The sequence below is a fragment of the Malurus melanocephalus genome, unplaced genomic scaffold, assembly GCF_030028575.1.
Source record: "Malurus melanocephalus ecotype Western Australia unplaced genomic scaffold, MMel_1.1 scaffold_317, whole genome shotgun sequence".
NCBI classification, from domain to species: Eukaryota; Metazoa; Chordata; class Aves; order Passeriformes; family Maluridae; genus Malurus; species Malurus melanocephalus.
This window is the reverse complement of record NW_026623549.1, coordinates 601,195-627,902: the sequence shown is the minus strand read 5'-3', so window position 1 is coordinate 627,902 and position 26,708 is coordinate 601,195. Positions and strand designations below refer to the sequence as shown.

The 26,708-nt window shown below is 38.2% G+C and overlaps 1 protein-coding gene across 1 annotated transcript in view; it reads right to left on the bottom strand.

Moving 5' to 3' along the window:
* Nucleotides 1–5,611: 5,611 nt before the first annotated feature.
* The window catches only part of CAB39 (calcium binding protein 39), a 40,127-nt gene continuing 19,030 nt past the window's right edge, over nt 5,612–26,708 (bottom strand). Inside the window, exons 2-9 of the mRNA XM_057377466.1 lie at nt 23,652–23,808; nt 16,140–16,304; nt 12,141–12,259; nt 9,666–9,834; nt 8,912–8,971; nt 8,132–8,197; nt 7,157–7,300; nt 5,612–6,368 (exon numbers count right to left, since the gene is read on the bottom strand). Coding sequence (XP_057233449.1) covers nt 6,180–6,368; nt 7,157–7,300; nt 8,132–8,197; nt 8,912–8,971; nt 9,666–9,834; nt 12,141–12,259; nt 16,140–16,304; nt 23,652–23,765 — 1,026 coding nt within the window. The 5' untranslated portion in view covers nt 23,766–23,808 and the 3' untranslated portion in view covers nt 5,612–6,179. The remainder of the gene's footprint in view (nt 6,369–7,156; nt 7,301–8,131; nt 8,198–8,911; nt 8,972–9,665; nt 9,835–12,140; nt 12,260–16,139; nt 16,305–23,651; nt 23,809–26,708) is intronic.

The following is a 26,708-nucleotide window of genomic DNA, read 5'->3' as shown; positions in this document are numbered from 1 at the left end:
GCCTATTCTCTAMTTTCTAATCATACACAAATAGTATTGCCTATAGGAAATCACATTACCTGCAGCAATGATACTGGATGATAAAACTCTTCACCCCTGGAGAAAAAGTGRTCAGACAAATGACTGCACTTCTTACATGAAATTACAGAATATTTCCCAAAAAACACGAAGAGCCCCTTGGAAAATGAGCTGAAAAGGCAACTAGCAGAAATCAGAGGGGATAAGCAAGAGTGGGAAGAAGTGATTTGCCAAGAGGATTGAGATTTTTTAAGTGTAAAATCAGACTCAGTAAGAGAGAGATTAACTAATAGAAAACAGAGGTGCAGAAAATATCCTTTATGGATTTGGAAATTCAGAAGCAAGGAGTACCACAGGAGATAAAGAAGATTTAAACCATCTTTCATCCCCAGAGTAGAAACAGGTCATGAGGCTGAGCACTGATGTTACCCGAGTCAAAGACAGGTAACACTGCTGTGTCATYGACAGCTCTGCTGCAGAACTGCATCTTTTCTGAGCCTTTGCTTCAATGCCTTATCCTGCTCCATGCTCTTTTTCCTGAAGGTTTTAAGCTAATCTGTGGGATGAGGCAAAAGGCATCAGGTCAGCCAGGAGGCTGCAGAAAGGTACCTCCCCAGCAAGGGGCAGCTGAACCATGTTTAAAAAAAGCAATATTATTGAAAATCCTTAAATGCTGCTTTCATGTAATTTGGATATTAGCTGGCATGACCCAGCACTCTGTAATTCCAGAGATAGAAGGTGAGGAAATTCAGCTGCTGCAACCTGAAGCTATATAGCCAAGCGAATCTTTTAGTCTCTCCAGACTATTTCTCAACCTGTCTARATGCCCTGAAACCTGAATTACAGCCTGATTTCTCAAACTGACACTTTTTCTTTTAATTCCATACAATCTGGAGATGCTGTTAAAGACCTGAGGCCAGAAGCTCAGCTGGTTCACACCTCAGCTCTTTAAACTGTACAACACACACTGCAGGCCTTATTTAGATGCCCTGAATTATAGTTACAAAAGCTTATTTTAAAATGTTAGAATACACAAAATTCTTAACATACCTAAAAAATCCATACTGCTTTTATTCTTGTTTTATGCTCAAATAAATGCAAACCTAATCCTTCAAGTCTCTGAATAACACTAAGCRACAYTAAATTCAGTTCAACATGCTTGAAYAGTAGAACCTTGTTAAACAATACTCACRTTTTTATTACCCTGAGTCTCTCCTTGGTGGGATGTGAGGTACATSMCCAAAGACTGCCACAAGAGAAAGAMAGAACTCTTAGTGGGATCCTCCATGACAGCTCAGTACAAGGAATTTGCTAGGGAAGAAATGGAAAAACACCTACCAATGATTTAATTTTAGACATAGAGAACAGACAACTGCAGTCATTTATCTTGTTTTTCCAAACAGATCCACTCCCACTAAAACATGTATAAATTGTATCTTTCTATTACAGCACAGTGTCTTCGTTCATTCCAAACATGCCCTCTTGATAAATTCTGTAGTGTTGCCAACATTAGGAACACCTGAGGTCAGAGTCACCTCGTGGTGTCACCTCCAGCCATGTGTCACTCTCCCTTGGTGCACGTAATCCTGCTACTGGGATGACACAGCCCCACCACAATACAGCTGGAAAACTCTCCTGCAATAGAAAACCTTTAGCCTGAAGAGTCCTGAATGGGAAGTGACAGAGAGTTAGTTCTGGCCAGGGCATTTGTGTGCAAGCACACAAAATATCCTTACTCATGCAAATCAGAAAGAGCCCTTTAATAATGAGCTTGCCTTTATTTTTTTTTGTGTACACAATACACTCACCAACAATCTAAATATATGTTGGCTGTGTAACTTGGGGTTTTGTGGTGATTTTTTAAATAGAGGTGCGTCAACATTTATTTTAAAATAGGAAGAACACAGGATCATAGAATGGTTTGGGTGGGAAGGGACTTTAAARATCATCTCATTCCAGCCCCCCTGCCAAGGGCAGGACACCTTCCACTAGTYCAGGTTGCTCAGAGCTCCATCCAGGGATGGGACAGCCACAGCTTCTCTGGGCAACCTGTTCCAGTGCCTCACCACGCTTACAGGAAAAAAATGTCTTCCTACTATCTAATTCAAACCTGCCCTCCTTCAATTTAAAGCCACTTTTCCTTTTCCTGTCACTCCATGTTCTTGCATTTAAGTCTCTCTCCATCATTCTTCTCTCATGAAATAGCCAATTTCCTTCAAAGATTGCAATATATTGATATTACCCTCTGCTCTCTCCTTTTAACTCTTTTCCAAATGGTGATTTTTGGAATGCCTCAGTCTAGTTTTGTCTGCCTCTAGTCACATGGCATTTAAACTGGATCTRCCCTGGTTAATACAGATGCCATACACCAGAAACAATTCTTCCCAAGTTCAGTGTGCTCAGACTAAGTGGAACACTTAYTTAAAGAAGCAACATGTAAAAGAACAGGGTAACGTTTTCCTCATTATTACTAAGCATCAACTTAAATTGCAATATGCTGGARAGCTGAAACAATCAGCACTTAAAACAGCCTTACAAAGGCCAAAACCTTCGGAAAAAGGAGGACGGATGTATCAGGAGAAATAACCACAAARGTGACAGAAAATAAAGGCACTGCCTTTAAAATGAAAATATGAAAATACRACATCAGAAATTATGGCACCAGCTCAAGTGAACAGCCATGGAGCAAAAGCAAAACAGCCAGGGAAATAATTCAACACAGCAGCCAACGAACATCAACAAAGGGGAACAGGAATAGAAGCACAAGGCAAATGGATCAAGTCGCCTGCTAGGAATGACTGGGCAGGCCACAAACAGAGGCAAACTTACTGAAAGCAGCTTTGTTCACAACCTGATCCCACAGTTCCAAGGACAACTCCTACTGGGGTTACTGGAGATGGCAGCTCAGAAGRCAGGTCCTGCTGATCAACTCTGTGGGGAAAACAAATTTTAAGAAGTCACAGAAACATCTTGGATTTTCCATRCCTCCTTCCACCAGGGCTATTTCTAACACCCTGTCAAGTACCCAACTTGTCCACTCAATTAAAATCTGCAGTTTGACTTAAAGTATAAATTACTCTTTCCCCCTCTAATCATCTTCCTGTCACTGAGGAGAAATGCCAGCACTTTCTATAGAGGCTCACGCAGGTATAGTCTSTAGTGGGAGTTATCAAAGACCAAATATTTATTTGTAAAGTAATTATGTTCCTGMAGGAAAACTTTTTCCCTTCAGTAATTCTGCTGCAGAAATCTGCATCAAAGCTCCTGAATGTTGTTTAAAACATAACCCTGTGCTGGTATTTGCCACACTGCAGAACCTGGGGTGTTACCTGTGACAGCAGCTCCAGAGGCAGGGAGGAGACCCCGGCATGGCCTAAGGAAAGGGGAACCAATGACAGACAGCTTCTGAAAATTAGAGACAAGTGAAGGGCCAAAAATTTAACAACCAATCCTATGAGGTCCTGTCTCCAGCCACAATGCAGGAAATAGCATCTCCTTTCTTCGCCCTTGGTCATGCCAAAAAGAAATAGAATCAGGAATAGTAATACAAAAGAGGCAAGGGAGGCTACCAACGATTAATTAAAATTGATTGCATCTCTAATACAGCACTTTGTCTTAATTCTTTAAAAATGTTTGCACAAGCCAGAGCTTTTCATGGTTTAAAATGATTTCATATTTGAAAAGGAGAAAGCTGAGCCACTCTAAAGCAATAAGACATGATGCACATCCATAAGAAACTGATCCTCTTCAGTAACACAGTAAAGAACACACATTTTTCTTCAAAATTTTATTTTAATTTAAATTATGGGGCCAGCCAGATTTTTTGTATACGAAACGCATTTTCCTCAGGAGAAATGAAATGCTACCACGGAAATAGAATTACAATTGTATACATCTCTTATTTAAAAAAAAAAAAAAGCCAAACAAAAAACCGCTTGCATTTAAATATGTTTTAGTAATACCCTTATGCCTTCAAGCAGATAAGAAACCACTTCCAGAACAAGTTTTTTTAATATGAACAGCACATCAAAGGAGCTTTAATTTAAATACAACTTCTTTTCGAAAGCCAACATTCAAATGTTTCCACATATTAAAAAAGTCACCATAGCCATTGATTCCAAGGCCTAATAGAGTAGCCTCTATCCCAGTCCAAATGTTTTCACTTCTTTACACATAGAAATCTTCAACACATCTACGTCTTTCTAAAGAGGAAGCCTTACGTGTTATGGTGAGTAACTTGGCAAATAATGTTTTCCTCCACTCAGCTATGATAAACCAAAATATAACAGACAGTTAGTACTGAACTACAACACCACCTCAGTGCCAGTTCTGCCTGGGATCTCCAGAAAGAGGAAGCTATTTTCTTTCCTGTAAGCAAAATGATTCTGTTTGCAAAGGACATGTTAAGAACATTTAAAAAAACCAATTCTAACATTAAGAGCAGTTTTAAACAACYGAGTGAAAACACTCAATTTTCAGGAGCTCTCAGACTTCCCTTGTGAAGGCTTTCAAATCAGCTTCAACGTCACTGATTGCGAAATATTTCAAATGGGAAGAGGACAGGAAGCAACAAACATTTTCTGTAGCATTCGCAATCATTCAGTCATGCAGAATTGGAACTTTCAGACCCCAATCCATAAGTTTTTGCTTGGTTGTGATCTTAGCATTACTATATGATGGATAGATACAATTTTAATAACATCATTTAGCTATATTTAGTAGATTCCTTTTGTATGGTCACAGTAACAAAAAAACATGGTGCAAAATCAGTTGGGTTTTCTGGTTTTATAAATACTGATAGTTTGCAGCATTAAAGAATAAAATCAACAAAAAATTAAATCATTTTGTTATCCTAGGACACCTCTGAAATTGTTTCTTGAGGTCGGAGGGAATTAAATCATTCACTTACACAACTATTGTACGAGTTATTTACTGTAAGAAATGACGCACTGCAGGCTCCCCAGAAGTCAGAGGAATCGATATTAATTTAGCATAATCCTTGCCATTTGCAGAGCTGGTGAGCACAATGCTAGTTTAATTAAATAAGGCCAATATTATCTGGTAAGAACGCAGTAGAAAGGGTTCCAGTTCTCTGTTTCAGCCTACYCTAATTGATGGCACCCCATTAGATAAGTGAATACAAAGAATTTGTTTGGGTTTGGGTTTTTGTTTCCTTTTAAATGCTGCAGTACTTGGGATTGTTAAATCAGCATTTCCATGTGATCTAAGTATTCAATTACATATGAGCATTCATTTTGCAAAAACTCAATATTAGGTAATAGTTACAGACTAATACAATAACATTCCTCTGCTGTACAAATTAAATCATATTTTAAAGAAATGAGCAGCCTAGGAGTTATATACAAAAGAAACCAGCAAGCATTGTTGAAATGAAATGCAAAATGTCACTGCTAGGTCTACTGTCTGAAATACCTTTAAAGTAAAATTAACAAAAACCCTTAGAACATATTTCCAAGTTTACAAGTCAAGTCTCAGAAAAATCAAATCATGTCAAAAAAAATTCTATAAAGCAGTGAAAGGCATATATACATTTTCCTTATGAACCTTGAGATTTCACTCTTTTAAAAGTTGCTAAGTTTCAATATCAGTTTATTTGCAAGACAACTGTTTATCCCAGTAAGCTCACATCTTAGATACATTTCCCCTTTGATTACAAATAAAGCACTGCACATTTTTTTTTTTTTAAATCAAGGCATATAATCTTATACTATGGTGCCAGGTATGCACAGGTCACATTGTGCTCATTATCTCAAACAAGGTAAGTGCAAACATACAGATTTATTCAGATTTGCAAGCATGCAACCTGTTACTTAACTACATTAATACCTTCTCTCCTAAACCAAACTAGTATCTATATGTTTGCTTTCACGAACCTAGAATCTTTTCTTTTCAGGACTCCTAAAACAAGCAGTGTCTTTGAATTCTGAAATGACACAAATATCAAGAAAGTCCACATTGTGCAAGAAAGCAGCAGCTATGTTTCTCAACTTGGACTAAAAATGAAAAGAGAAAAACAAAAACCGTTCACTGAACAGCAGATTAGCAGTAATGTTCCTCATGAATCGATAAGAGTGCCTGATGCTGAATATCTAACAGCAAATGCTGAATTTGGGTTTAATATTTTAAAGGTTTATTGGAGTTTAAGCTTCTTGCTGTGCTGGTCTCTTCAAATCCCTGATCTGTTTAACTAAATAGGTCTTCTCATCATTAAATTGTTCATCCTCGGTCCTGTCATTCTGAAACTTGCTGAGGAACTCAATAAGTTTGGTCTGGTTCTTTAGAAGGATGTCTAATATAGGCTGTGTCTTGTTAGGATTGGCTACAAACACCTGCAAGAAAATAAAAGGCATTGAGCACAACAGTGAGAAACAGAAGGTTAAGTTAAAAAAAATTATCTAACAAAATGCTGCTGATGATAACCTAAAAATGTTTTAATTATTCCAATGTCCTACAGAAAAAAACAATGGCAGTAAATGCAAGTTTGTAAATAAAATGAGGGGTTTTTTTAGATCAGGACACAAGCTGAATACCAGTTCCAAAGTAAATTTTGTCAGTGGGGCATGAYCAGCTACATCCTCTGCAGAAATCACTGAAGACACCTCATGGCTATATCTYATAACAAATGCATGGTTTATTAATGAATATACAACATCTGATGGATATCTAACAGCTTACTGCAAAGTTTTAGACCTCAAGTTACAACTCTCAGCTGCCAGTCTGAAAATCAGACATTGCAAATTGCAATTTAGGTGACCTAAACTTACTGCTATTCTTCAGAGATCATGCAGCATGATAAAAACACTCTTGAACTCCAGGGTGCTCCATGATTTTATATGGAATCACGAATTCCTCACCTTACTGTACTTAATTTCAAAATTTCCTAAGAGAGATTACACTGACAATCACATGGAAGCCCCTGAGTGGTTTCTAAACAGTTTTCAAAAGATAACCAAGGTATCTGTTTGTAAAGATGGATCATAATAAAGCAAACATGAGTGTTCCCTTTATTTAATCACTTAGCAGGCATTAAGATAAGCTCCTTTTAGGCTCAGCTAAGTAATTTACTCAATTAAACAACTTCTGGTCAGATTATCTTTGTTTCATGTTTTAAACRTACCTTGAACACATGGAAGGCCTCAAACTGAATGTTACGACTCTTGTCTCGTAGAAGGTTCATCATTAATTTGAGATTTTCAGGTTTACTGATGTACTTTGTCATAATTGTGAAGTTGTGTCTGTCCAGTAACAATTCACCAAGAAGCTAAAGGTAGAAAACAAACCCAAATGAAAAAATTACCAACATTTGACGTAAGAATCAACTTCTTTATAAATACTTTCAAACACCCTGAAATGGTGTGTCTGTGAATGCAGTAACAGTGGTTGGTAATATAGTAATAACAGAACTAAGTGCCCCAAATTTCAAAGTGCAGAGTGCATTTTCCTCTTATTTCAATGATTCAGTTTCCCTTTCTCCMAGAAAGCARAAAATCACATTTTGTCTCCCTGGTTATGAACTGGAAATGAAAGGTAAGTAATTATTTCTTTTTTCCTATGAGTTCATTATTTTTTTCCTTTATACAGAAGCTATTCAGCATCAAAAAGAATGCCTTTTCAAAAAAAAAAATTAAAAACCAACAAACAGGTTATTACATCAAATGAGAAATACTGACACTTCTTTTGCTACCTTCTTTATCCTAAAGGGTCTGAAGGATTTTCCCCAAAAGGATCAACTTTGCTGCAAGCTCTGTAGCACATTTATGTTTACTGTTGCTTACCTACTTGAATGTAAAATTAGTATTGCTCTAGGCACATCACATGAATCTGTTAAATTATTTAAATATACTCAGACTTGTAGAAGGAAAATATTGAAAATAAAGAAAATTGAAGAGAAATTACTTGGGTCTGTGCTGAACACTAAAGAATGTAAAAATTGTACCACAAAAAAGCAGCTGACCCCAAGAATTAAAATATATGGGGAATAAAAATAAATACTATTCAAGGCAGTTACAAGCCATTTCAAGTAAAGTTAACTCACCTTGAAATTAAACGGAATCTCTAACTTTGCATTTAAGAAGGAAAACAATTGCCTTACCTTAAGTGACTGTCTTTTTGTCACATAATTTTCTGAATGAAGTAACTTCTCGTATTCACTGAAGAACTAAACACAAAACAAAGAGAAGGGTTAAGACTTCTCCAAATGTAATAAGCATCTTCTTCCAAATTATTGCAACGAAGTGGAAGAGATGCAAATCGCTAACAAAAACATAAATAAAATCTAAAATCTTAGTAGGTTCCTGTAAGTCACTATGGTTAAACATTGTGTACRCTTTAAAAAATGTATTTGTGCTTTACGGAGCTGCAAGGTTAAGCTGCAGTGCAGTGAAAGGAGTTACTTCTTTCTTTCTTTAAACCGTAATAGGAACAGGCTGCTCAGAGAAGCTGTGGATTCTCCATCCCTGGAATTGCTCAATGCCAGGCTGGACAGAGCTCTGAGCAGCCCGGTGTCTGTGCCATGGCAGGGGGGTTGGTTCGAGCTGATCTTGAGGGTGCTCCCTAGCAGGGCTGTGCTGTGACAGCTCCTGACCGGGCACGGCTCCCAAATCCCGGCTCCCAAATCCCGGCTCCCAAATCCCGGCTCCAGGGATCGCTGGAAAGCAGGGCACGGGCTCCCTCTGGCGGAGAAGCCAGGCCTGGCTCCCACAGCACCACAATGCTGCCACCTTTGCCTCCTTTAATTGTAATCTGCTCTAAATTCAGCTGCCTTAATATCGTGTGGAAATCTCCAACACCAGAGCTGAACAAGGAATAAACCCTTCTTCAAATAAGATACACAGCACTAGAAAGCTCTAAATATTAAAAGGTGTCTGCTCACCCTGTCGTAATGTTGTTCCAAAAATTCTGCACTTAACAACTTGTGTCTTGTAAGCAAATCCTGCAAAAAAGCACAAACCCAGTATTTTCACTAAAAGATTAAACAGTACATAGACAATCTCATTAAACAGTGAGTACACATAAAACATTCAATCCAATATTCTGCTATTTCATTAAAAAAACTTAATTTAGGACATCAATGCGATTACCTGGATACTGCTAAGGATCTTGGCATCACTTGTGTGATGGGTTACTTTAATTCACAGATAAATTGCCTGTGAAATTATCACTGAAGAGTGCTATTTATGGATCAAGGCTATGCTCTGCACACGACTACACACAACCACGGTTAAAACCCACCATTTGGTATTGATTAATATTATGCTTATTGCCCCCTAACTGATTGGTTTAGGGCCACAAAAAATTTTCCCAGACAAAGCAACAGCATCAAATATYCACAGAAGGAACTGCAGACCCAGATTTAAAACCCCTGGCATGGAAGTACATGTGTATYGAGGAAATGCATGACACATCTTACTCTCTAGAACAAAATACTGAGGAGCAAATATAGTAAATGTATTTACAGGTGTGTCATGCATTCTGAGAAATAAGAAAGTAGTGTTCAGTTTACCCATCTGCATCACACCTATTTTCTTCCCTCTCTCAAGACTTGTTTTGCCAAGAATCTGACACAGACTGGTTCCCAAAGCAGAGAACTACAGAAGCAGCATTTCCAAAGGCTGTGAGGAAATTACCTTGAATGTGGCAAATGCATCGGAAGCGATGTCRAACGTTGACATTTCCACGTATCTGAAGAAATCGTAGAATTGTTCTGACCACAAGATGATTTTAGCAAGTGGYTCATGCCGGATGCATTCTCTAAGCATTATCCCACAATTTAGAGCAATTTCTGGAGATTCGTACCTATTAAGAAAAACAAACCACCATCCTTTACAAATTTATAAATTTGCACAAGTTAACACTGCAACACCAGATTGCTAATTACAGTGTTCAGTCTATCAAATAAAAAAAACCCTTAAAAATTAGACGTACTTATTCCTGCATTAAATTCCATTTTTAAGTATTTCTACAAAATATTTCTGAAATAGCTGTAGTTACAATTATAGCCAATTCAAACAATTTTCACAAACTGAGAAACAAGACTAAATAAAAATACTTYATTTGTTCTCAAAATCAGTTTTCTTGTTCCATATTGGTGGGATTGCAGACATCTGGAAAAGCTGTAAATGATTTGTCTTGAAAGCTGCTTGCTTAAACATGACAGAAATTTACATAAAACTTTCCATATGAGCATGAGGGGTTAATGATACTGGGCATAAATTCAGATCTCCTCTTTCATTAAACCATTTTTCARCATCACAGGCTGCTCTGCACATGATAGGGTTCCAGCTTCTGGAGCAGTCACAGCCTCTCACATGCCTTCCTGCCTCACACCTAGAGAATCCTCCATCCTAAACCACTAGAAGCTAATTGAAATTCCCCAAAATTTCAGGAAAAAGGTATTGTGCATACTGAGCATTAACTATACTACCCTACAAAAACATTTCCTTATGAAATAATTTTCATTAAATCTCGCAGTACTTCCCCATTCAAATTGTCATGGAGATCTGAAATCAATCGAACTTTTTGCAATTCAGGCCACAGTTTAAATTCACATAAATTTGTCTCAGTTGGATACCAGATGTAACCATGTAAGTTGCTAAATGCCCATTTCAAACATCCTGRCTTATGAGTTTCAATAAAGCCTGTGAGAATAAAGTTCTCTAAGAGTAACAACACAGACTAAAAATGAGCACCAATGTGTTGCAGCCTTCACTCAATCACTAATCAATGAGAACGTGCTAAGAAAGCAGTTTTATCTCTCAGCACCTCAAATATCTTTGCCTTCTTTGGTAAATTATTTTGAAGCACTGCATCAATTTCTTTTGCATTATGCCACAATTCTTTCTTTTTTTTTGTCCCTCTAATGCTTAAATCTCACTCAGTAATGCAGGGGGGGGAAAAAGCAGCTGCTCTGGCAGACAAATGTAGATCTTATGCTCATATGATGTGAAGTATTCCACACTGCTTCTGGTGCTAAACCTTTGGAGTCAGCATGAAACTAAGAGATGTGAGACTCCTGCTTTCTCCACAGAGAAAGTTTCCTGTATGATACATTTTCCAGTGGCTTACACAAATGGCCAGGATTAGGCAAACACGGAGATGTTACAATAAAACAGCCCAGTGTACCATGCACGGCAGATCAGTCAGCTCCTTTGAGGACTACTGTGAACTAGGGAGGAGGAAAAACACAATTAAGCTTCCTGTTTATATGTTAAAAATATACCTGATTATCCTCACCATCTCAATGCTACCAACAGGCAAGTACCCCACTGAGATGAGAGGCCCGTTCATACACCCTTTAGTTAACCCAGGAGGTGGAATAAGTACTTACAGCAAGCTTACCCAGCAGCTGTAGCCAGAATTATAAATAGCTGTATTCTTTAAAATAGTTTATTAATGTTTGATAAGCTTTTCTGTCCCAAAATAACACACTGGAATTGCAATTTTCAGAACTCTCTTAATTAATGTTATTGGAAATGCAAGCAATTACTTTCTGCTCTYGTTTGAGAGCTGCAGCTCTACATACCCAACCACATATTCAGTATGGCATGACCCTCCAACATCCAGCACACCAGATATTACAAGAAGAGAGGAAGACACAGTTGTCTGGCACGCACAATATGCCACAAATCACTCTTTCTTTGGTCAGGTTTGTGTTGGTGTGTTTGTGTCAATATAGGAACATAAATCACTATGAATAAGAAATCTAAGACCATACTAAGAGAGGCCARCAAATTGGAAATTACAGCGGTTAAAAGGAAAAAAGCCTTCAACTCTTGATGAATGAGTAAGCTCACAAGAAAATAGTTTAAATAGGCTCAAATAGGATACTGAAAGGAAAACATCTCACGACCCCAGTAAGAGTATTTTAGATTACTAACAGTTCTCAATTTTCACTTACATTTCATGCAGAAGTAGACTGCTGGTGTTTTATTACTTAAATTTKCCTTTACTTAGGGGAATTACAGACCCCAAAATGAAGGAATAAGAAAATAAAACCCACCATATTGCAAAGGAACAAACACGTCAGAACTCACTGCTTCTGTATCCATTTAAAAACTCCTAACTTCATGTAAAAGCATTTTTATGCTTCACTGTGCACATACCCTTTTAATAGCATGAATAAGATATTCTGTTGAGTGCAGATGTATTCAACTGTGGGAGTTCTTGTACCAATTTGTCTTCTGAGAATGTTGTTGAAAATTTGTGCAACATCTTTCTTGCCCTGTCAAAAACATCAGCAGTTAAACACGTAATATTGAAGTCCACAAGCAAGTTAACAATTAAACATTACCATAACCTCGTGCAGTCATACTGGGGGAGTTCTGCAGCTCACTCAGCCTCCATACTCTGACCTTGAACAGATTCAATATTCTGTTTCTTYATGCCCATTTCAAATATGCCACAGCACTAAAAACATTACATCACATTGCAGCCAGACCACGGGTAATTTTTACATTTACATTCAGAAGTAAAGCCAGATGATGTTTCTACGTAGCATCAATTTTCTGGGCTTATTTTATATTTGTTTCTGCTATTAGCATAACAGTTTTTAACTGGGCTCTTGCCTGGAAGTGCTCTTCAACATTCCATTATCTGCTCCCCTTGTCTAGGAACACACAATGCAACCATTAGGAGTGTGCAGAGCATTTCCCATTGCAGTGTTAACATCCAGCTTAGAACTGGAACTTATGAAAGTTAAATAAATAAATAAATAAATAAATAAATAAATAAATAAATAAATAATGCACACATAAATCATCCACCGATCCAAAATGAAAGTCTCACATTTTTCAGTGCACAAAAGAAGTATAAATAGGACCAGGATGCTGGAATTCAGCAAAATTATACACAAAAATAAATGCCCAAGGATAGCACCAGACTGTATAAAAGGAACTGGAAATGTTCTTTGTTGAATATATACACAGCTACTATTTATTTATTCTGTCAGACCATAGCTGAAGATGACAAACTGGTAGAGACATCTAACAAAAAGCTGATWATAAACATAAGCACTTTTCACTGTCATACACATGCACCATTTAAAAGCCAGAYTTCTGCAATTAACTGTCCATTCTGGACTGCACAAAGACACCCTCAGGATTATGTGCTATCAATTTAATCCAGAAAAACACCAGACAAATTTGTACCAAGCTTGGATCTCCAAATAAAGGCCTGTTAAGGAACCCCACCTAAAGGCTCCCTGAATGTTATACACCAAACCTGTATGTACATAATGTTTCTTGACAAGCTCTAGCTGTACTGTAAATCTCCTGAGTAACACCAGGAAGCTTTTGAGTAAAATGTAGGGTGTATTTAACCAGCAAGAATTTTAAAAACAACATCAATTATTTAAAATTCTGTTTTCTAATAAGAAAAACAGACTGCATGAGAAAAAATGAAATGTTTATGAAAACGTAGGAGGACTGCAGTTTTACAAGTGGCATGTTTGTGAATTACCACGGACAGTTTTKTTGGAGTGTTGTTTTCAGGATATAAGAGATTRTTTGTAAACGCTTGTTTTCTCAATTACAATTCCATTGAAAGCCAGCCCAAAGCAACACCAGAACTCTTTGTTCTGACATGAGTAGAGCAGTGTTTGCAAAAATTGCTTTACTCAAACTCCACATAATATAGTCATCAACTCTCATTCAYCAGCGCTGCCAGTTGTGCGCTGGATCGCAGCGTTTGCCTTGGACTCTCCAGTAAGAACAGCATTTCCTTACTGTGCCCATCATGGAGCTGCCAGGGGCACACAGCAATCCCACAGCGAGGTTTTGTCACAGGGATGTCTTGCCAAGTGACCTCATGGCCTAAAACAACAGCAAACAGGCCCCAGCCCCTGTGCCAACAGTCACGACGGCCAGAGGTGAGAGGGACACTGTGCTTGTATTGTCTTCTCAGCAGAAGGATTCAGCTCCCATGGGCAAAAGGCAGTTTTGTTTGTTTGGTTTTTTWAAATTCTTCATTTAAAAACCCCCAAAACAACAGAACGAATAACACAGCTTCACCAGGGGTAACATCTCRTTCAGTGCAAATCAGCGAGGAGCTAAGTGGTAAGTGTTAAGACTGGCAAGGAGATGATTGTATTGACTGCTTTACCTGGAAAGCAAACTTCCAGAGAAGGGCGACACTTTAAACAGGACTGTGCATACAGCGAGGGCTTCACAATTTCAGTTTTCTTCATTAACACATCATATTTATTATTTTTTTAGTTTTTACTTCTTACTTTTCTATGGGTTGTTTTCAYCATAGCAATTCAGATTCAAGTACATTTGAAACAGTTAAGAGTCACAATGAACAGTGACTATCTATTAACAAGCTATCTATTCCTGTTCTACTTCTTCAGAAGTGAGACTGAAAGGGAAAAAGTTTAATTTGTCACTGAATAACCTCCAGCTGTGGTGGCATGCCAGAAAGAAAAAATTCTAGACCCACTCTTCAAGTTTAACAAYCAACAGAAAATCAAACATGTATTTCCATCAGTAACAGGAAAATGGTTTCAAACCCAGTAAACCCCCATAGACGTTTGGGATGTCCAAGCCAACATGTGATTGGCTTTGTAACAGCTGGGAAGCTGGAGCACATCTGGAGCACAGGTGTGTTGATAGTGATTCTAGGTAACAACAATAGCTGGACATTCTGCCAGATCCCACCCATAAAAAGCAGCCAGGATCCAGCCTAGAAAGCAGCAAATGACTCSTTCTCTCTCCAAGGGGAACCATCACATCCTCGTGAAACAAAGCAGCAGAAGAGCCACAGGCAGGAAACAACTCACAATCTTTCCAAGTCCCCCAAGAATAAAAAGCATAGTTCTCCTTAATGAGAGCAAGCCTGTGCAAATCGTTATCATTCTTCATTACCAGGAGATAATGAAGGTTTCCTTTGCTAATAAGTGGGCTGAGTAAACACCAGGCTGATATCAATCTAGTGGTCAGCAAAATCCAGATGATGTTTCATGATTTCCTTTCCTTAGCAATTAAAGGCCATCGCATTTCAGCATCCCCTCTCAGCTTTCCCAGCTCTCCTTGCTTATTTAACAATCTGAATGTTTTATGTATGGTATAAACAGTTGTGTGGGTAGGGGAAAATACCACTGTATTACAATTAAACACAAATCAGAGGCAGTTATGGGTGGGGTGCAGGRGAAAGAAAAAAGAACAGGGAAGAAAGCCATTGTTTTTGGAATGTCAAACTACAATAGGACTTTAAACTGTTGTGTTTGTATTGTGAGCGACTTGTTTATGAACAATCCCAATTTTAAGCAATCTTAAGTGGGATGGTCTTTATGGTTGAGGCTGTGGAGTGAGATACATGGGGTTTGGCTCCTTTCCGAGACAACCACACGCTTCTTGTGAGACCTCAGGGAAAAGAGAAAAATCCAATTGTACTGCAATGTCTTATAACTAAATGGGAGGATTTTTCACTATTGTGCTGGGAAGGTAAATTATGCCATGTGATGTGGTGACAAATGCCACAGAGGCTTGTAKAGAGATACTTTCAAATATAAGTAAGTATTGGTATTTTGAATTGACCAATAAAAACTTGAGCTTGTTTTTTTAATATACAGAATAAAGATGAGCAGAAGTAAAAAGGTTGCATCACTTGTTTCCAAAAAGAGAGAAATACTGGACTGTTAATAAAAGTAACAGCTTTGAATTACACATTTAAATTTTTTCATAAATGTTGCAATAATTCTATTACTTTTCCAAGTAACTTGATATAGCAAGATGAACAYGTAGATACATCTTGTAGTATCAAGGTTTGTGTTCACTGTGGTATTACTGAGAGATTAACCCTTCTGCATACCCAACAATTATTAATTAATCCATAATTTTAACAAAACTGTACTATCAGATTAGAGGTTTAGCTACTTCMAATTTGTGTTTTAAAACACATTTTCTATTTTTATATGCCTAAATTCACAGATTGTATATTCTATAGTTGCTCAATTTTCTGCACAGTTTGAAACAATGAGCTCCCTTTCTAACAAATTTGTTGTAACCACAAAGTAAAAGCTGAAGACTTAAATATCCATTAAATTGGTAGGAATTCAGATATGTTTAACACGCAGAATAGAAGAAATGTCAAAGCTCTTTTCTTACCTCAAAATCAATTAGCTGCAAGTCAGCTACTAGGGTACTAAGAAGACCACTGTTGTACAGCTCCTGAGCAAGCTGTGCCACAGCTTCTGTTTGGGGTTCTTTTTCATTTGTGCCATACAAGATTTCTTTCATGGCAACAAGGTTTTTTGAGACCTCCTCTGTTGCCTAAAGAAAATGGGAAAAMAATACAGTTAGAACACAATGCCATTTGTCTTTCTAACTGCATACTCTTTTATTCTTAACATCTGCAAACTTCCATTTGCAGGGGGGGGAATAATCAGGAAATGACAATCTGTTAAAAAAAACAATAGATATTCTTTCCACAAATAAGACTGTTACGAGAGCGGTATTTAAAAAAAAAACCCAAACAACAAAAAGCAGTGGCAAGGCATACACAATTTAGTTACAAAGGTACAAATATCTTACTTCTATTGCCTTTCAACTTCCCATTCAAAAATCCCCTAAAGAACAGCAATAGGGCGAAAAAACCTAACAAGATTTCTATTCTGTTAAACAGAGTTATGTAGGATCAGACTGGAACACATGACATGGAGACTCATGCCTGTCCCTAGTAAACTGCTCAGAGAGACCAAATGTATCCTTCCTGTGGATTTTGCACACATCAGGCTTTGKCAGATCCTAGGCTCCCATTCCAGGTACTRTGGGTGAATTTTTCCTTTCCAACARACAAAACCTCAAGGAGAACCTATTTTAATTTTCAGKTTATCTCAGCATACAAGAACAAACTGGTAAACAGACCCAGAAAGAGGTACACTCAAAAGGACACAGGAGATAATTAAACACCTAAAATCCTTCCCTGTCTGAAGTCCATCTTACAGAACATGTACAGGTCTGACCTGTCATTTGTGAAGCATTCCTAAGCTGCCATAATGAGCTGGAGCAGCATTCAGCAGTGGAAACACAGTTATCTCATGAGTAAAAATAAAAAAAAATATACATCAACAAGAACACTTTTAAACACCCACTACTGAATCTTTAAACATAGATGTCTTGGACCAAAAAAAGACCTTTCAACATATATATTTACTGAGCTTGGGGGCAAAAYGCTGAAAATTATCATCATAAATAGCTAGTTTAATTATAATGGTTCTTCACATGCCTAAAAAGTCTGAATGGTTTGTAAGTGCACTGATTTTTAGTCATTAGATGAACCTGCCAACAAAGTATGCATACACTTTACATTAAAGTATTTATGATTGATAGCTCACAGAAAATTAATAGAGTGAAAAAAATCATCACTTTGTGGACACTGCCAGTCTTTAAAATAATTTATGTAAAAAGATTTCTCATTTGTGCTTTTTATCTCTACAGGCTTAAGATCAGCATGACCCATGCACTATTCAAGTTAAAGCCATTCCAGCTTTGCTAGGTATGCAAGTAAGGATTCCATGACCTTTAAGGAGGCTCCATATCATTTTTAGCTCCTCCACAACTTTCCACTCCCTGCTGCCTCCCTCTTCCTGCTAAGTGCAGCTCCTAGTCCCAGTTGTCTCCTCCTCAATTGAAATTCCAAAGGATTTTCTGKGCACTGTTAGGAAGACAGCAAGAAGCAGGTGCTCCGTAAGACTGCTTAGAYTCACGCCAGCTCCTGAAGACATGAAATGGGAACACCAGCTCAGCAAACTGGAGCAGTATTACACCAYACGATTGTTCTACTTCTCTGAAATTCAGAAGAAAAAGCTCTTTGCTAGAAGAAGAACAGGAACATCTGTCAAATGTGGAGATATGAAGAGATATCKCTGATGCATGGCTACCAAGGAAAGAGGAAGCAGTTTGTCCCTGCACACTAAAAGAGGAAGAAAGGCAGAAGTTCAAGTAACTGCCTATTTTAACTAAAACAATGGCAATATCAAGGGCATGCCTGTAATTGAGAATGCAAGTGGAGAATCTGTCATACCAAAACCCCAAGAAACAGAACAAGCCTCCCAAACCCAAAACTTTAATAACCACACTTGTGGGATCTCCCTCACCACCAGTCCAAGACAGCCACCAGTAAAGGAAATGCTTGCACACCAGGCAGAAAACAACGCAATGTTTCCAAACACTGAAGGCTTTAAAAACCAAAAAGCCTTCTAGCCCAACGTGAACATACACTTGGAGAAGTTCGAGAACAGAAAGGACTTCAGTGCTCTTCACAAGTGTCAAGATCATCAGTCTGAATGTGCTTCACTGGAACGTGGCACGGCATGAAGCCTTTAGTGGGAAGTAGTGGCTAGAGACACAGAATCACTGAATCACTGAGGTTGGAAAAGACCCTTAAACTCAAGTCCAGCACTAAACCAGGTCCCTAGGAAGCAGGACAGCTTAGGCTGGAAGGTATCTGTGGAGGCCATCAGGATCCAGCCACCTGTTCAAGGCAGGGCTAGCCTCAGTCCTGCCAAGCTGCTCAGGCTGATGAGAGCCATGCTCTGAACAGCTCCATGGATGGACACTCCACCACCTCTCCAGGCAACCTGGGTCTGACCACCTGCATCATCAAAGAGCCTGCCTTGCACCACTCCAGTTATCCTTTCTGGATATATTCTGTAAATACCAGTATGAGGTTTTCTGGAAGTATTGTATCAGTAACCAAGGTCTCTCRATGCACTACACTTTCATAAAATAAAACACCATTATACTTCTTTTCTTCTAGTCTGAAATTCAACATCAAAAGAAATAAATTCTTAGAAACCTCCAGAATCTCCCTACTCTTGCATATTCCATGAACTCTCAAACATATTCTAAATACAAGATGTGCAGACCTATTTTTGCCATTTCAGACACAGAATGGAATTTAGATAGCTACACTGAAAAATATAATGCTACATTAATTATCAGTGTTCAGAGGCAAGTAAAAAACTACTAAAAAAAGAAAATCAAGAAAGATAAGAGAAAGCTGGCTAGCATTACTTGCAAGATTTTCAAAGATACTGAGATCTAAATTGCCTAATGCACTATTCTCTTTTAAGAGAGAAAAAAATCTCCAAAGATCAAAATACACAATGAAGTTCGTCCAAAAACCCATGATCAAAAGTGAGACTAACAATTAGACACCATATGCATAAATATATAAAATGTATCCCAGTATAATATATGACCAGGGTGTATTTTACATATACAGAATATTTATACTGTCTCTGTATTTTATATGTTAAAATTTATATTTTACAAGTATTAACATTTGTATTTACACGCCCTTGACACTGAGAGATGTGTGCATTTCTGAGAAAAATTCAAGTGGCAAGTCACTTGAAATTCAATGGTACCAGACAATCAATAGTATCTTAAGGACAAGACACACCATAAAAGTTAAATGTAAAATAAGAAAAATTTAAAAGTACCTACTTCTCTATGTTWATGAAAGACAGAAAGATACTATTTAAAAACAAAAGCCACTATGAAGTCACACACCTGTTACATTAGAATAGCTCCATGTCTTTATAGCTATGACTTATTCCAATCTCWGGAAATATCAGTGAAATACCCTTAAATGGTAAGCAATGCAAACCCCAAATACTTTATCTAGAGTTGTACAGCTGGATTATTTGGGGTTTATGAAAAGTAGAAAAAGATAAAGGACACATGGGTCAGTCCTGAAATATTTCCAATGAGCTTGGTAGTCTCCGGGCCTATGGAACCCCAATGGCTGGGGGTCCTCCATACATGGATAATGCAGTTACAGAAACTGCACTATTAATGAAAACAGCCAWCAMAAACATAAACTAGATAKAGCTTTGAGCCTGTACTGGGTGAAYAATTTTCCCAGTCTAGAGCAGTATCTATCATAAGTAAAAAAACATTTTAATAACTCTATTTAAATTGTCTAGATTTCAAAATGCTTACAAAAACATACAATCCCATAAATATATTAGTATCTACATCAGCACAGTAGTACATTTAAAGGCCAAAATTGATTGTATGATTTTCCAGTAGACATTTAGCATGGAGACAGCACAGAAGAGCTAAGTTCAATTAGCAGAGAAGCCACGTCCTCTCACCCACTGCTTCCTGAAGACATCTCCTCTTTACCCCTTGAGTAACAGCCCCACRCTGCAGGCCAGGCAGATTACTTAACCTTTAGCCTTCTTTCAGCCACRGATTAATTGTACACACATGCATAACAAATGTAAGATTTTACTGCTTTGTAAATGACAGCACTAACTGACTGAACGAAATCTGACCTATGGCAACATGGCCCAACAGCACCCTGGAGAGCTGAGCCCAAGCAGCTCATGGTCCAGCCCCATTACTCAGCGTGCTGCCACCGCACAGAGCTGTGACGTAAAGAGAGAGGCCAACCACGCCTGCAAGGGCCAGCCTGCCTGGGATAACAACACAGCTCCAACAATCACCCAACAGCCCAAAGGGAGCTGCTGGGACCAGGTCAACCCAAGGGCACAGGGTTGGGAAGAACAACTTTATGACATGAGTAAACATTTACCTGCACGACAGTAAATGTGTGCCACTAACCGAGTCAACTGGTGGTATGAAAAAAATGCTGGTATCAGCCAAAGAGGAGGAAGAGATGTGAATAAAGACTAACTAATGGACTAGATCAATGGTAGGTCCTGCTTATAGGAAAGGAGTTTGCCTTCCCCTTCCCTTCAGCCTCTCCTTCTGAGAGAGCACAAGTAACAGCACACATGATGAACATATTTTCAGTTATAAAGCATTAGACATCTCATTTCATTTCCAAAATACTGCCAACTATATGACCTCTGTGCTAAGCACAGTACTGCAGCGTGCAAGAGCTGTGCACCAGTGCTGTGGTACATGAGACAGACTGGGAGCAACGAGCCAGAGCCCAATTCCCACAGCCCAGCTCCCAGAGCCGCTCCGGGTCGCAGCTCCTAAACAAGTACCACACACTTAAAGGACATTTCAAATGACCTGCAGGACTACCTGGTTAATTTTTCTCCAGTTTTCTGCAGAGCTCAAAAAAGGAAGATTAACATGTAACTAGGATACACTTGAATTTCAGATTTTTGGTTATAAAATAACTTTTCCAGGATTACAGGGCAGAATGCTTCATAATGGAACAAGAGACATCATGACCACTACTGTTGTTTTACATCTTTTGCTTGGAAGTGTACCTTCCATTTTGATTAGAAAGGACAGGAACACATACTGGCCAAGCCTTAAAACTTCCTTTGATTGTTTTTTTCCTCTCACAAAACACTAAAGCTTTTAAATTTAAGCCTAAGCATTGAAAAAAAGGACAAATTATGTTCAAACATAATTAATTGTGCTGAATATAGTGAAAATTATGTCTCATTTTCTTATAAATCTGTATTTCCAAATGTGCTATGAAATAGTTAAAGAGCATTTTCCATGTAGTAGAAAACTCAGTACTGTAAGAAACAAAGGTATAAGAAAAGCAGGTATTCCCTTAACCCAAATGGGTACCTTTACTAGACAGCAATTTTTGTGCTTTATGTGCAGTGAGCTTTTCTATTTCTGTTCCCCTRCTAGCCACAGAACTCCACTTGCCATCAGCACAGAAATCTTCTCCAAAGGAGGCTAAAAAATTACATTGTGGAAAGGATCATCACAATAAAAGGGATAATGAAAGAGAAAAAGATGCCTAAATAATGAGATAGGGGCATGAAGAGATGTTTGTTCTTTAATAATGGCTACTGCTCAGATCCCTGCTGTCTTTTAACTCCAAATTTATTCCAGTCATTTCTACAGACTGGACAGGAAGAGGGCATGAATTCAGGGTGTCTAACTCTGTGCCCTCAAAGATCTGATGACTGGTCCATAAGATACTGAAGAACCTTCTCCACCAAACCAGCAAACCATCTGAGCTAAACAGCCACAATCAGAGTCACCTTCCTGAAGTGTTCACTTGCCAAGGAAACAAAAAGTTCCTGATGAATCTCTGCATGGAGGTGTGGACACTGGTGCTGTGAATGTTTGGACTAATAGCTGGTCTCCTTTSTGAATAGCAAAGATGACAGGGAACAGTACTACCATACCCAGACTCATTCTCCTGAATGTATCCTTAAGCTTAACCTAGTGAATGTGGGCTGCCTTCGTTCTGCTGCAAGCACTACGTGTTACTTTCTGTATGACAGAAAAAAACACAGGCTTAACATATTACTTCTTGTCAGAGCAGCAGAATCACATAAATGAGGTCTTTCAAAAAGATGGAGATGTGGGACCAAATGCCAGCAAGAAGAAATGGTGCATAACAACCTTCAGCTACAGCATTGAGAGCACAGGCATGTGCTACAATACACAGCTACACATRATGGGGTGAGCTGGTCTGTTCCCCATTAGGGGTCTAAGCAAAAAGATATGACACAAAAGAGCATGGATTTTAAGATCATGCCACATCTCCAGGAACYAATAATGAGGCCGAGATAAAGGAGGCAGTGCCATGTGCCATYAGAGACTCTTCAGAATGTACCTATCCCTCCTCTCCTGACAGAAATCTCTTTTAGAGAGAGAAGAAAAGCAGCAGCAAAAGAAAATCCTTCCAGCCTTCACACAAGCCCGCATTACAGACTGTAACATTTTTCTCTCCAGCAGAAGAGGAAAAGCAGCAGAGGGAAATACTGTGGTCCACTGCAAGACACCTGGAACACACAACAAACTGGCAATGAGGTAGAAGATTWGTTAAATTAATTATTATTAAAGAAYATCAAGACTAACATGGSAATTTAATTAAGACCCAGATYCTTCTGCATTTAGAAGCAGTAGTGCCAAATCTAGGTGAAACTGAATGTAGAGGAGCTGGCCACACTCTGCTTCAAAAATACAGGTGAACATGTAAAGATTGTGACTAACTCGTATATAAGACTTGGTGGATGCCAAGAATGRCACAGAATAGTTAAATAATGCTGGGAGAGGCTCCAAGGAGGGTGTTCATCTAAACAGCAAACASCTCTGCCACACAGCTCACGAGGTGGGATGCAGCTGCACACAGGCTGAACTTTGAGGTCAGTTCCTGTAAAGCTATAAAATCAAGAGTGCCAGYTGAGAAGTCAGTGACTGTGGGCAGGTATGGATCCTGAAGTAGCAACACATCCACCTGAAGGAAACTGCACTAGCACAGGAATCTTTCACATCTTACTGTGRATTGAAGAAAAGGTAGAAAAGCCAKAATACTTTCTCTCCTGACATCCATGGAGCCACAAAAATCTTCAGCTTGAGTAACAGAGACACTCTGCTCTGTGAAGATTTGTATGGACCAGCAGACATAGAACTACTTGTGCAGTAGCAAAGGCACTGTGGCTCTCCCAAGCACCAGAACACTGTACAGCTGTGAGCTGCTTATTAAAAGAATGCAATGTCCTACAGTTCCAAATCAAATCATTTTAAATATCATATCAGCTGCCAGTGGCATAAGCCAACCAACAGGACACACACCTGTTCAAAGGTACATAACTTACCATTTATCAGAGTATACAACCCCAAAATAATTCCTAATTGATCCTGTTTCAACAGCTGTAAATTTCCCCTTTCATTTTCAAATACAGTTTARCAACTGGAAAGTCACAACTGTACCTTTTCTGCTTTTTTGTCAGAGATGTCTTGTTTTTCTAGAACTGCCATGCTCTCCTTCAGGTTTTTCACTATGTCTGCAGGAGACTTGTGTGACTTGCCAAAGGGGAATGGCATGATTGCAAACCACAAAGTCTTCCTTCTATGGCTCCTGCTTCACCTGCAAAAAGAGGAGAAAGAAAGTACATCAGAAACAGAAACTTGAGCTCTGTAGAACAACACACACACAGATCAAGATAAAGTAGCAAAGGTATTCATACATGGAATAATGACCCTTGACAGGTGAACCAGAGCTTGCCACGACAAACATAAATTCTTGTATTTCTAATTCTTTTAAAACGCAAGATACAGAATCTAACAACTCACATTAAGATCATCATCTCATGCTTCAGGAGCAAATTAAAGAGTACATTAATTATATCCAAAGCCACATAATGCACATATGCCACATATGGGCAAGAYTAAAAAGGATAAATTATTCCAATTAATGCTGTCAAGCAAAATGCATTCTTATATGAGGTATTTGACACACAGGTCATTGTGTCTCAGGGGCTCTGCAATCACTGTCCACGCACAACTTTTACCCAGATTCATTCCAGAACAAATGTAAAGTGGAGCCCGAAGTGCACATCTTACTGCAGAACCTACAAACACGGTGCAGGTGAGGCTACAGACAGCAGCCTGCTCCTGTTAAAACACATGGCATGTCCCGTCATTTTCATGTAAGTAGTAATACTGAAATACAGTCATGCCCTCCAAAATTTAAGGGAAATCAAGTTTGCCACCTAGAAGGGATATATACAGCTCTTGACAACATCAAAACCAACACCTGATGTGTATCTTTCTCAAAAAGATTAAACATGTCTTACAGGAGAAATTTTCCTTCCCTAAAAATATTTGGCTCTTGAATCCAAATACATTTATTCTTCTGTATATTTACATGTATTTAGTTTTACATACACACACACACACACATATATACACTCTCTTCTGTAAACAAAATAGAAAAGCACGACTGAAATAAATCAGTGCACTGAAGCTTTTGTTACTAAACACATCCACCCACACATAAACAATAATAAAACTTTCTTACAAGTGAATTCCATAAAACATACTTCTACAACTTTAATCTAGACAGAAAAGAACAGGAAATCCTCCATTAAAAATGCTGACATTGCTACTTCTGCCCGACACAAAAGACAGCTGAAGCTAGCAGAGCCTGCACTGTCATTCCAAAGAAGGAGTATTACCCTGAAAGTTGAATTTCTATCTCCCTGTTATGCCCGTGCAGTTAGTAACAAGTCAACTATAACCAGTACATGTTAAAGTTTCTTATCTGATACGATGCACTTTGCTCCTTGATTAAAATACCAGCTCATCCACCATGAACTCCAAAACATTACTCCTGATCTTATTCAAGTTTTGATCAGGGATTAAAATACCAATGTAATGYWATTTTTGAGTTATTTTTATTTTWAAATCAAAYACATTTGCCTGGCCCWAGGGYAGCAATTTAAAGGGTGAGAAGCAAAGAACTTGGATCTTTAGCCAAGTAAATTTCCATAAATAGGTATTTCAAGTAACCAGTTACAGAGATCATACCTTCACTGTTCCATGTCTGCAACTGACTTATCCAAGCTGATAAAAAGTGGAAGGTAGGTAATTTTTAATTAGATTGTTTTCAGATAAACGTATCAGCAGGAAGGTAGAAACAAGACCTTCTACCAGCCATTCYCATTCTTTAACAGATCACAAGGACTTTCTGTTGCATTTATTTTGCAGTATGTATTATTATAGTAATCTCTCATTCACAGCTGCACAAAGAGGAGGCTGTAACACTGAAATCACAAGTGCAGGAGATAAAGAGAGATTTAAATGTCTGCACAGGTCATTCCTTAGACAAAAGAATTTTATGCCTCAAACTTTAATCATATCTMGTGGAACAGAAACCTACGACTAAGAAAAGCACAACTACTTACTGTTACTTASTGAAAACACAGTGGCATTTAAAATAATATTTAAGGAAAATTATGATATTTTCTCACAGGACATTTTTTTCCTAGAAAGAGACAGTGTAAAAATAAGCACAATTTCCCCACATCGTGGTTTACATACTTTGAGCATCACAACAACATTTTAAATGTTCCCTTTATCTCTCAATTTCATTACTACTTCTGCCAAATTAAGATGAGCCCTGAAAACAAACGTGGATTCTTTCATGCTTGCATATCACCACTGATAATACTACTATTTAACAACTATTMTGCCTATTCATTCTGGAAGATAGCTATACCCATGTAACAGAGAAGGACYGGCTCAAAAAGCTGCCAGCCTTAATTCCTTTGATTATGCATGAAAACACCATCCAGTACGAATCAAAACAGCAGAGAGAACAAAAACATGGAATCATAAAATCCGGTATGACAGCAATATACAAAGAAAATAAATCAACCCAAAGAAAATCGCTCTGCACACTCCTCTGGATCAGATCTATGCTCCTTCTAAACTGTAAGACTACATGGACAACATACATAACCTGCAGAAATACAGAATAATGACAAACAACCATCCTCATGTGTGCCCAATGTCTAGATTTGTAAAACTTGACTTGCCTAGAGACAGTGCTCAATTGCTTCTTAAAATTAAAAATAGTCTATGGTTTTCATTAATTCATGAAACCTTCCAAGTTCTACATAAATCAGATACACATACATGCACAAACAAGTCATACACAAGCTTCAGTGTATATACTAGCATATCTAGTAGAAAATAATCAATTAATAACAGCTCCCTGGCATATATTTATGCTAAACATTTTCTCCYGATTCAGGTAAGTTCCTGCCTGAATCTCTCGTAAGCAATTTAGAAAAATAAGGAACAACTGTCAGAACCACTAAGAAGGAAATCTACATCCTTGATTACTGAAGGTGACATTTTGCTTCAAGATATTTCTTTTATTTATAAAATGGAATAAATATGCTGTTTATGCCATTTCAATTTTATTACTGGAAGGAATGCAATGGCACTGCTGGGAACATCATCTGGGGCCTCAAGACTGAA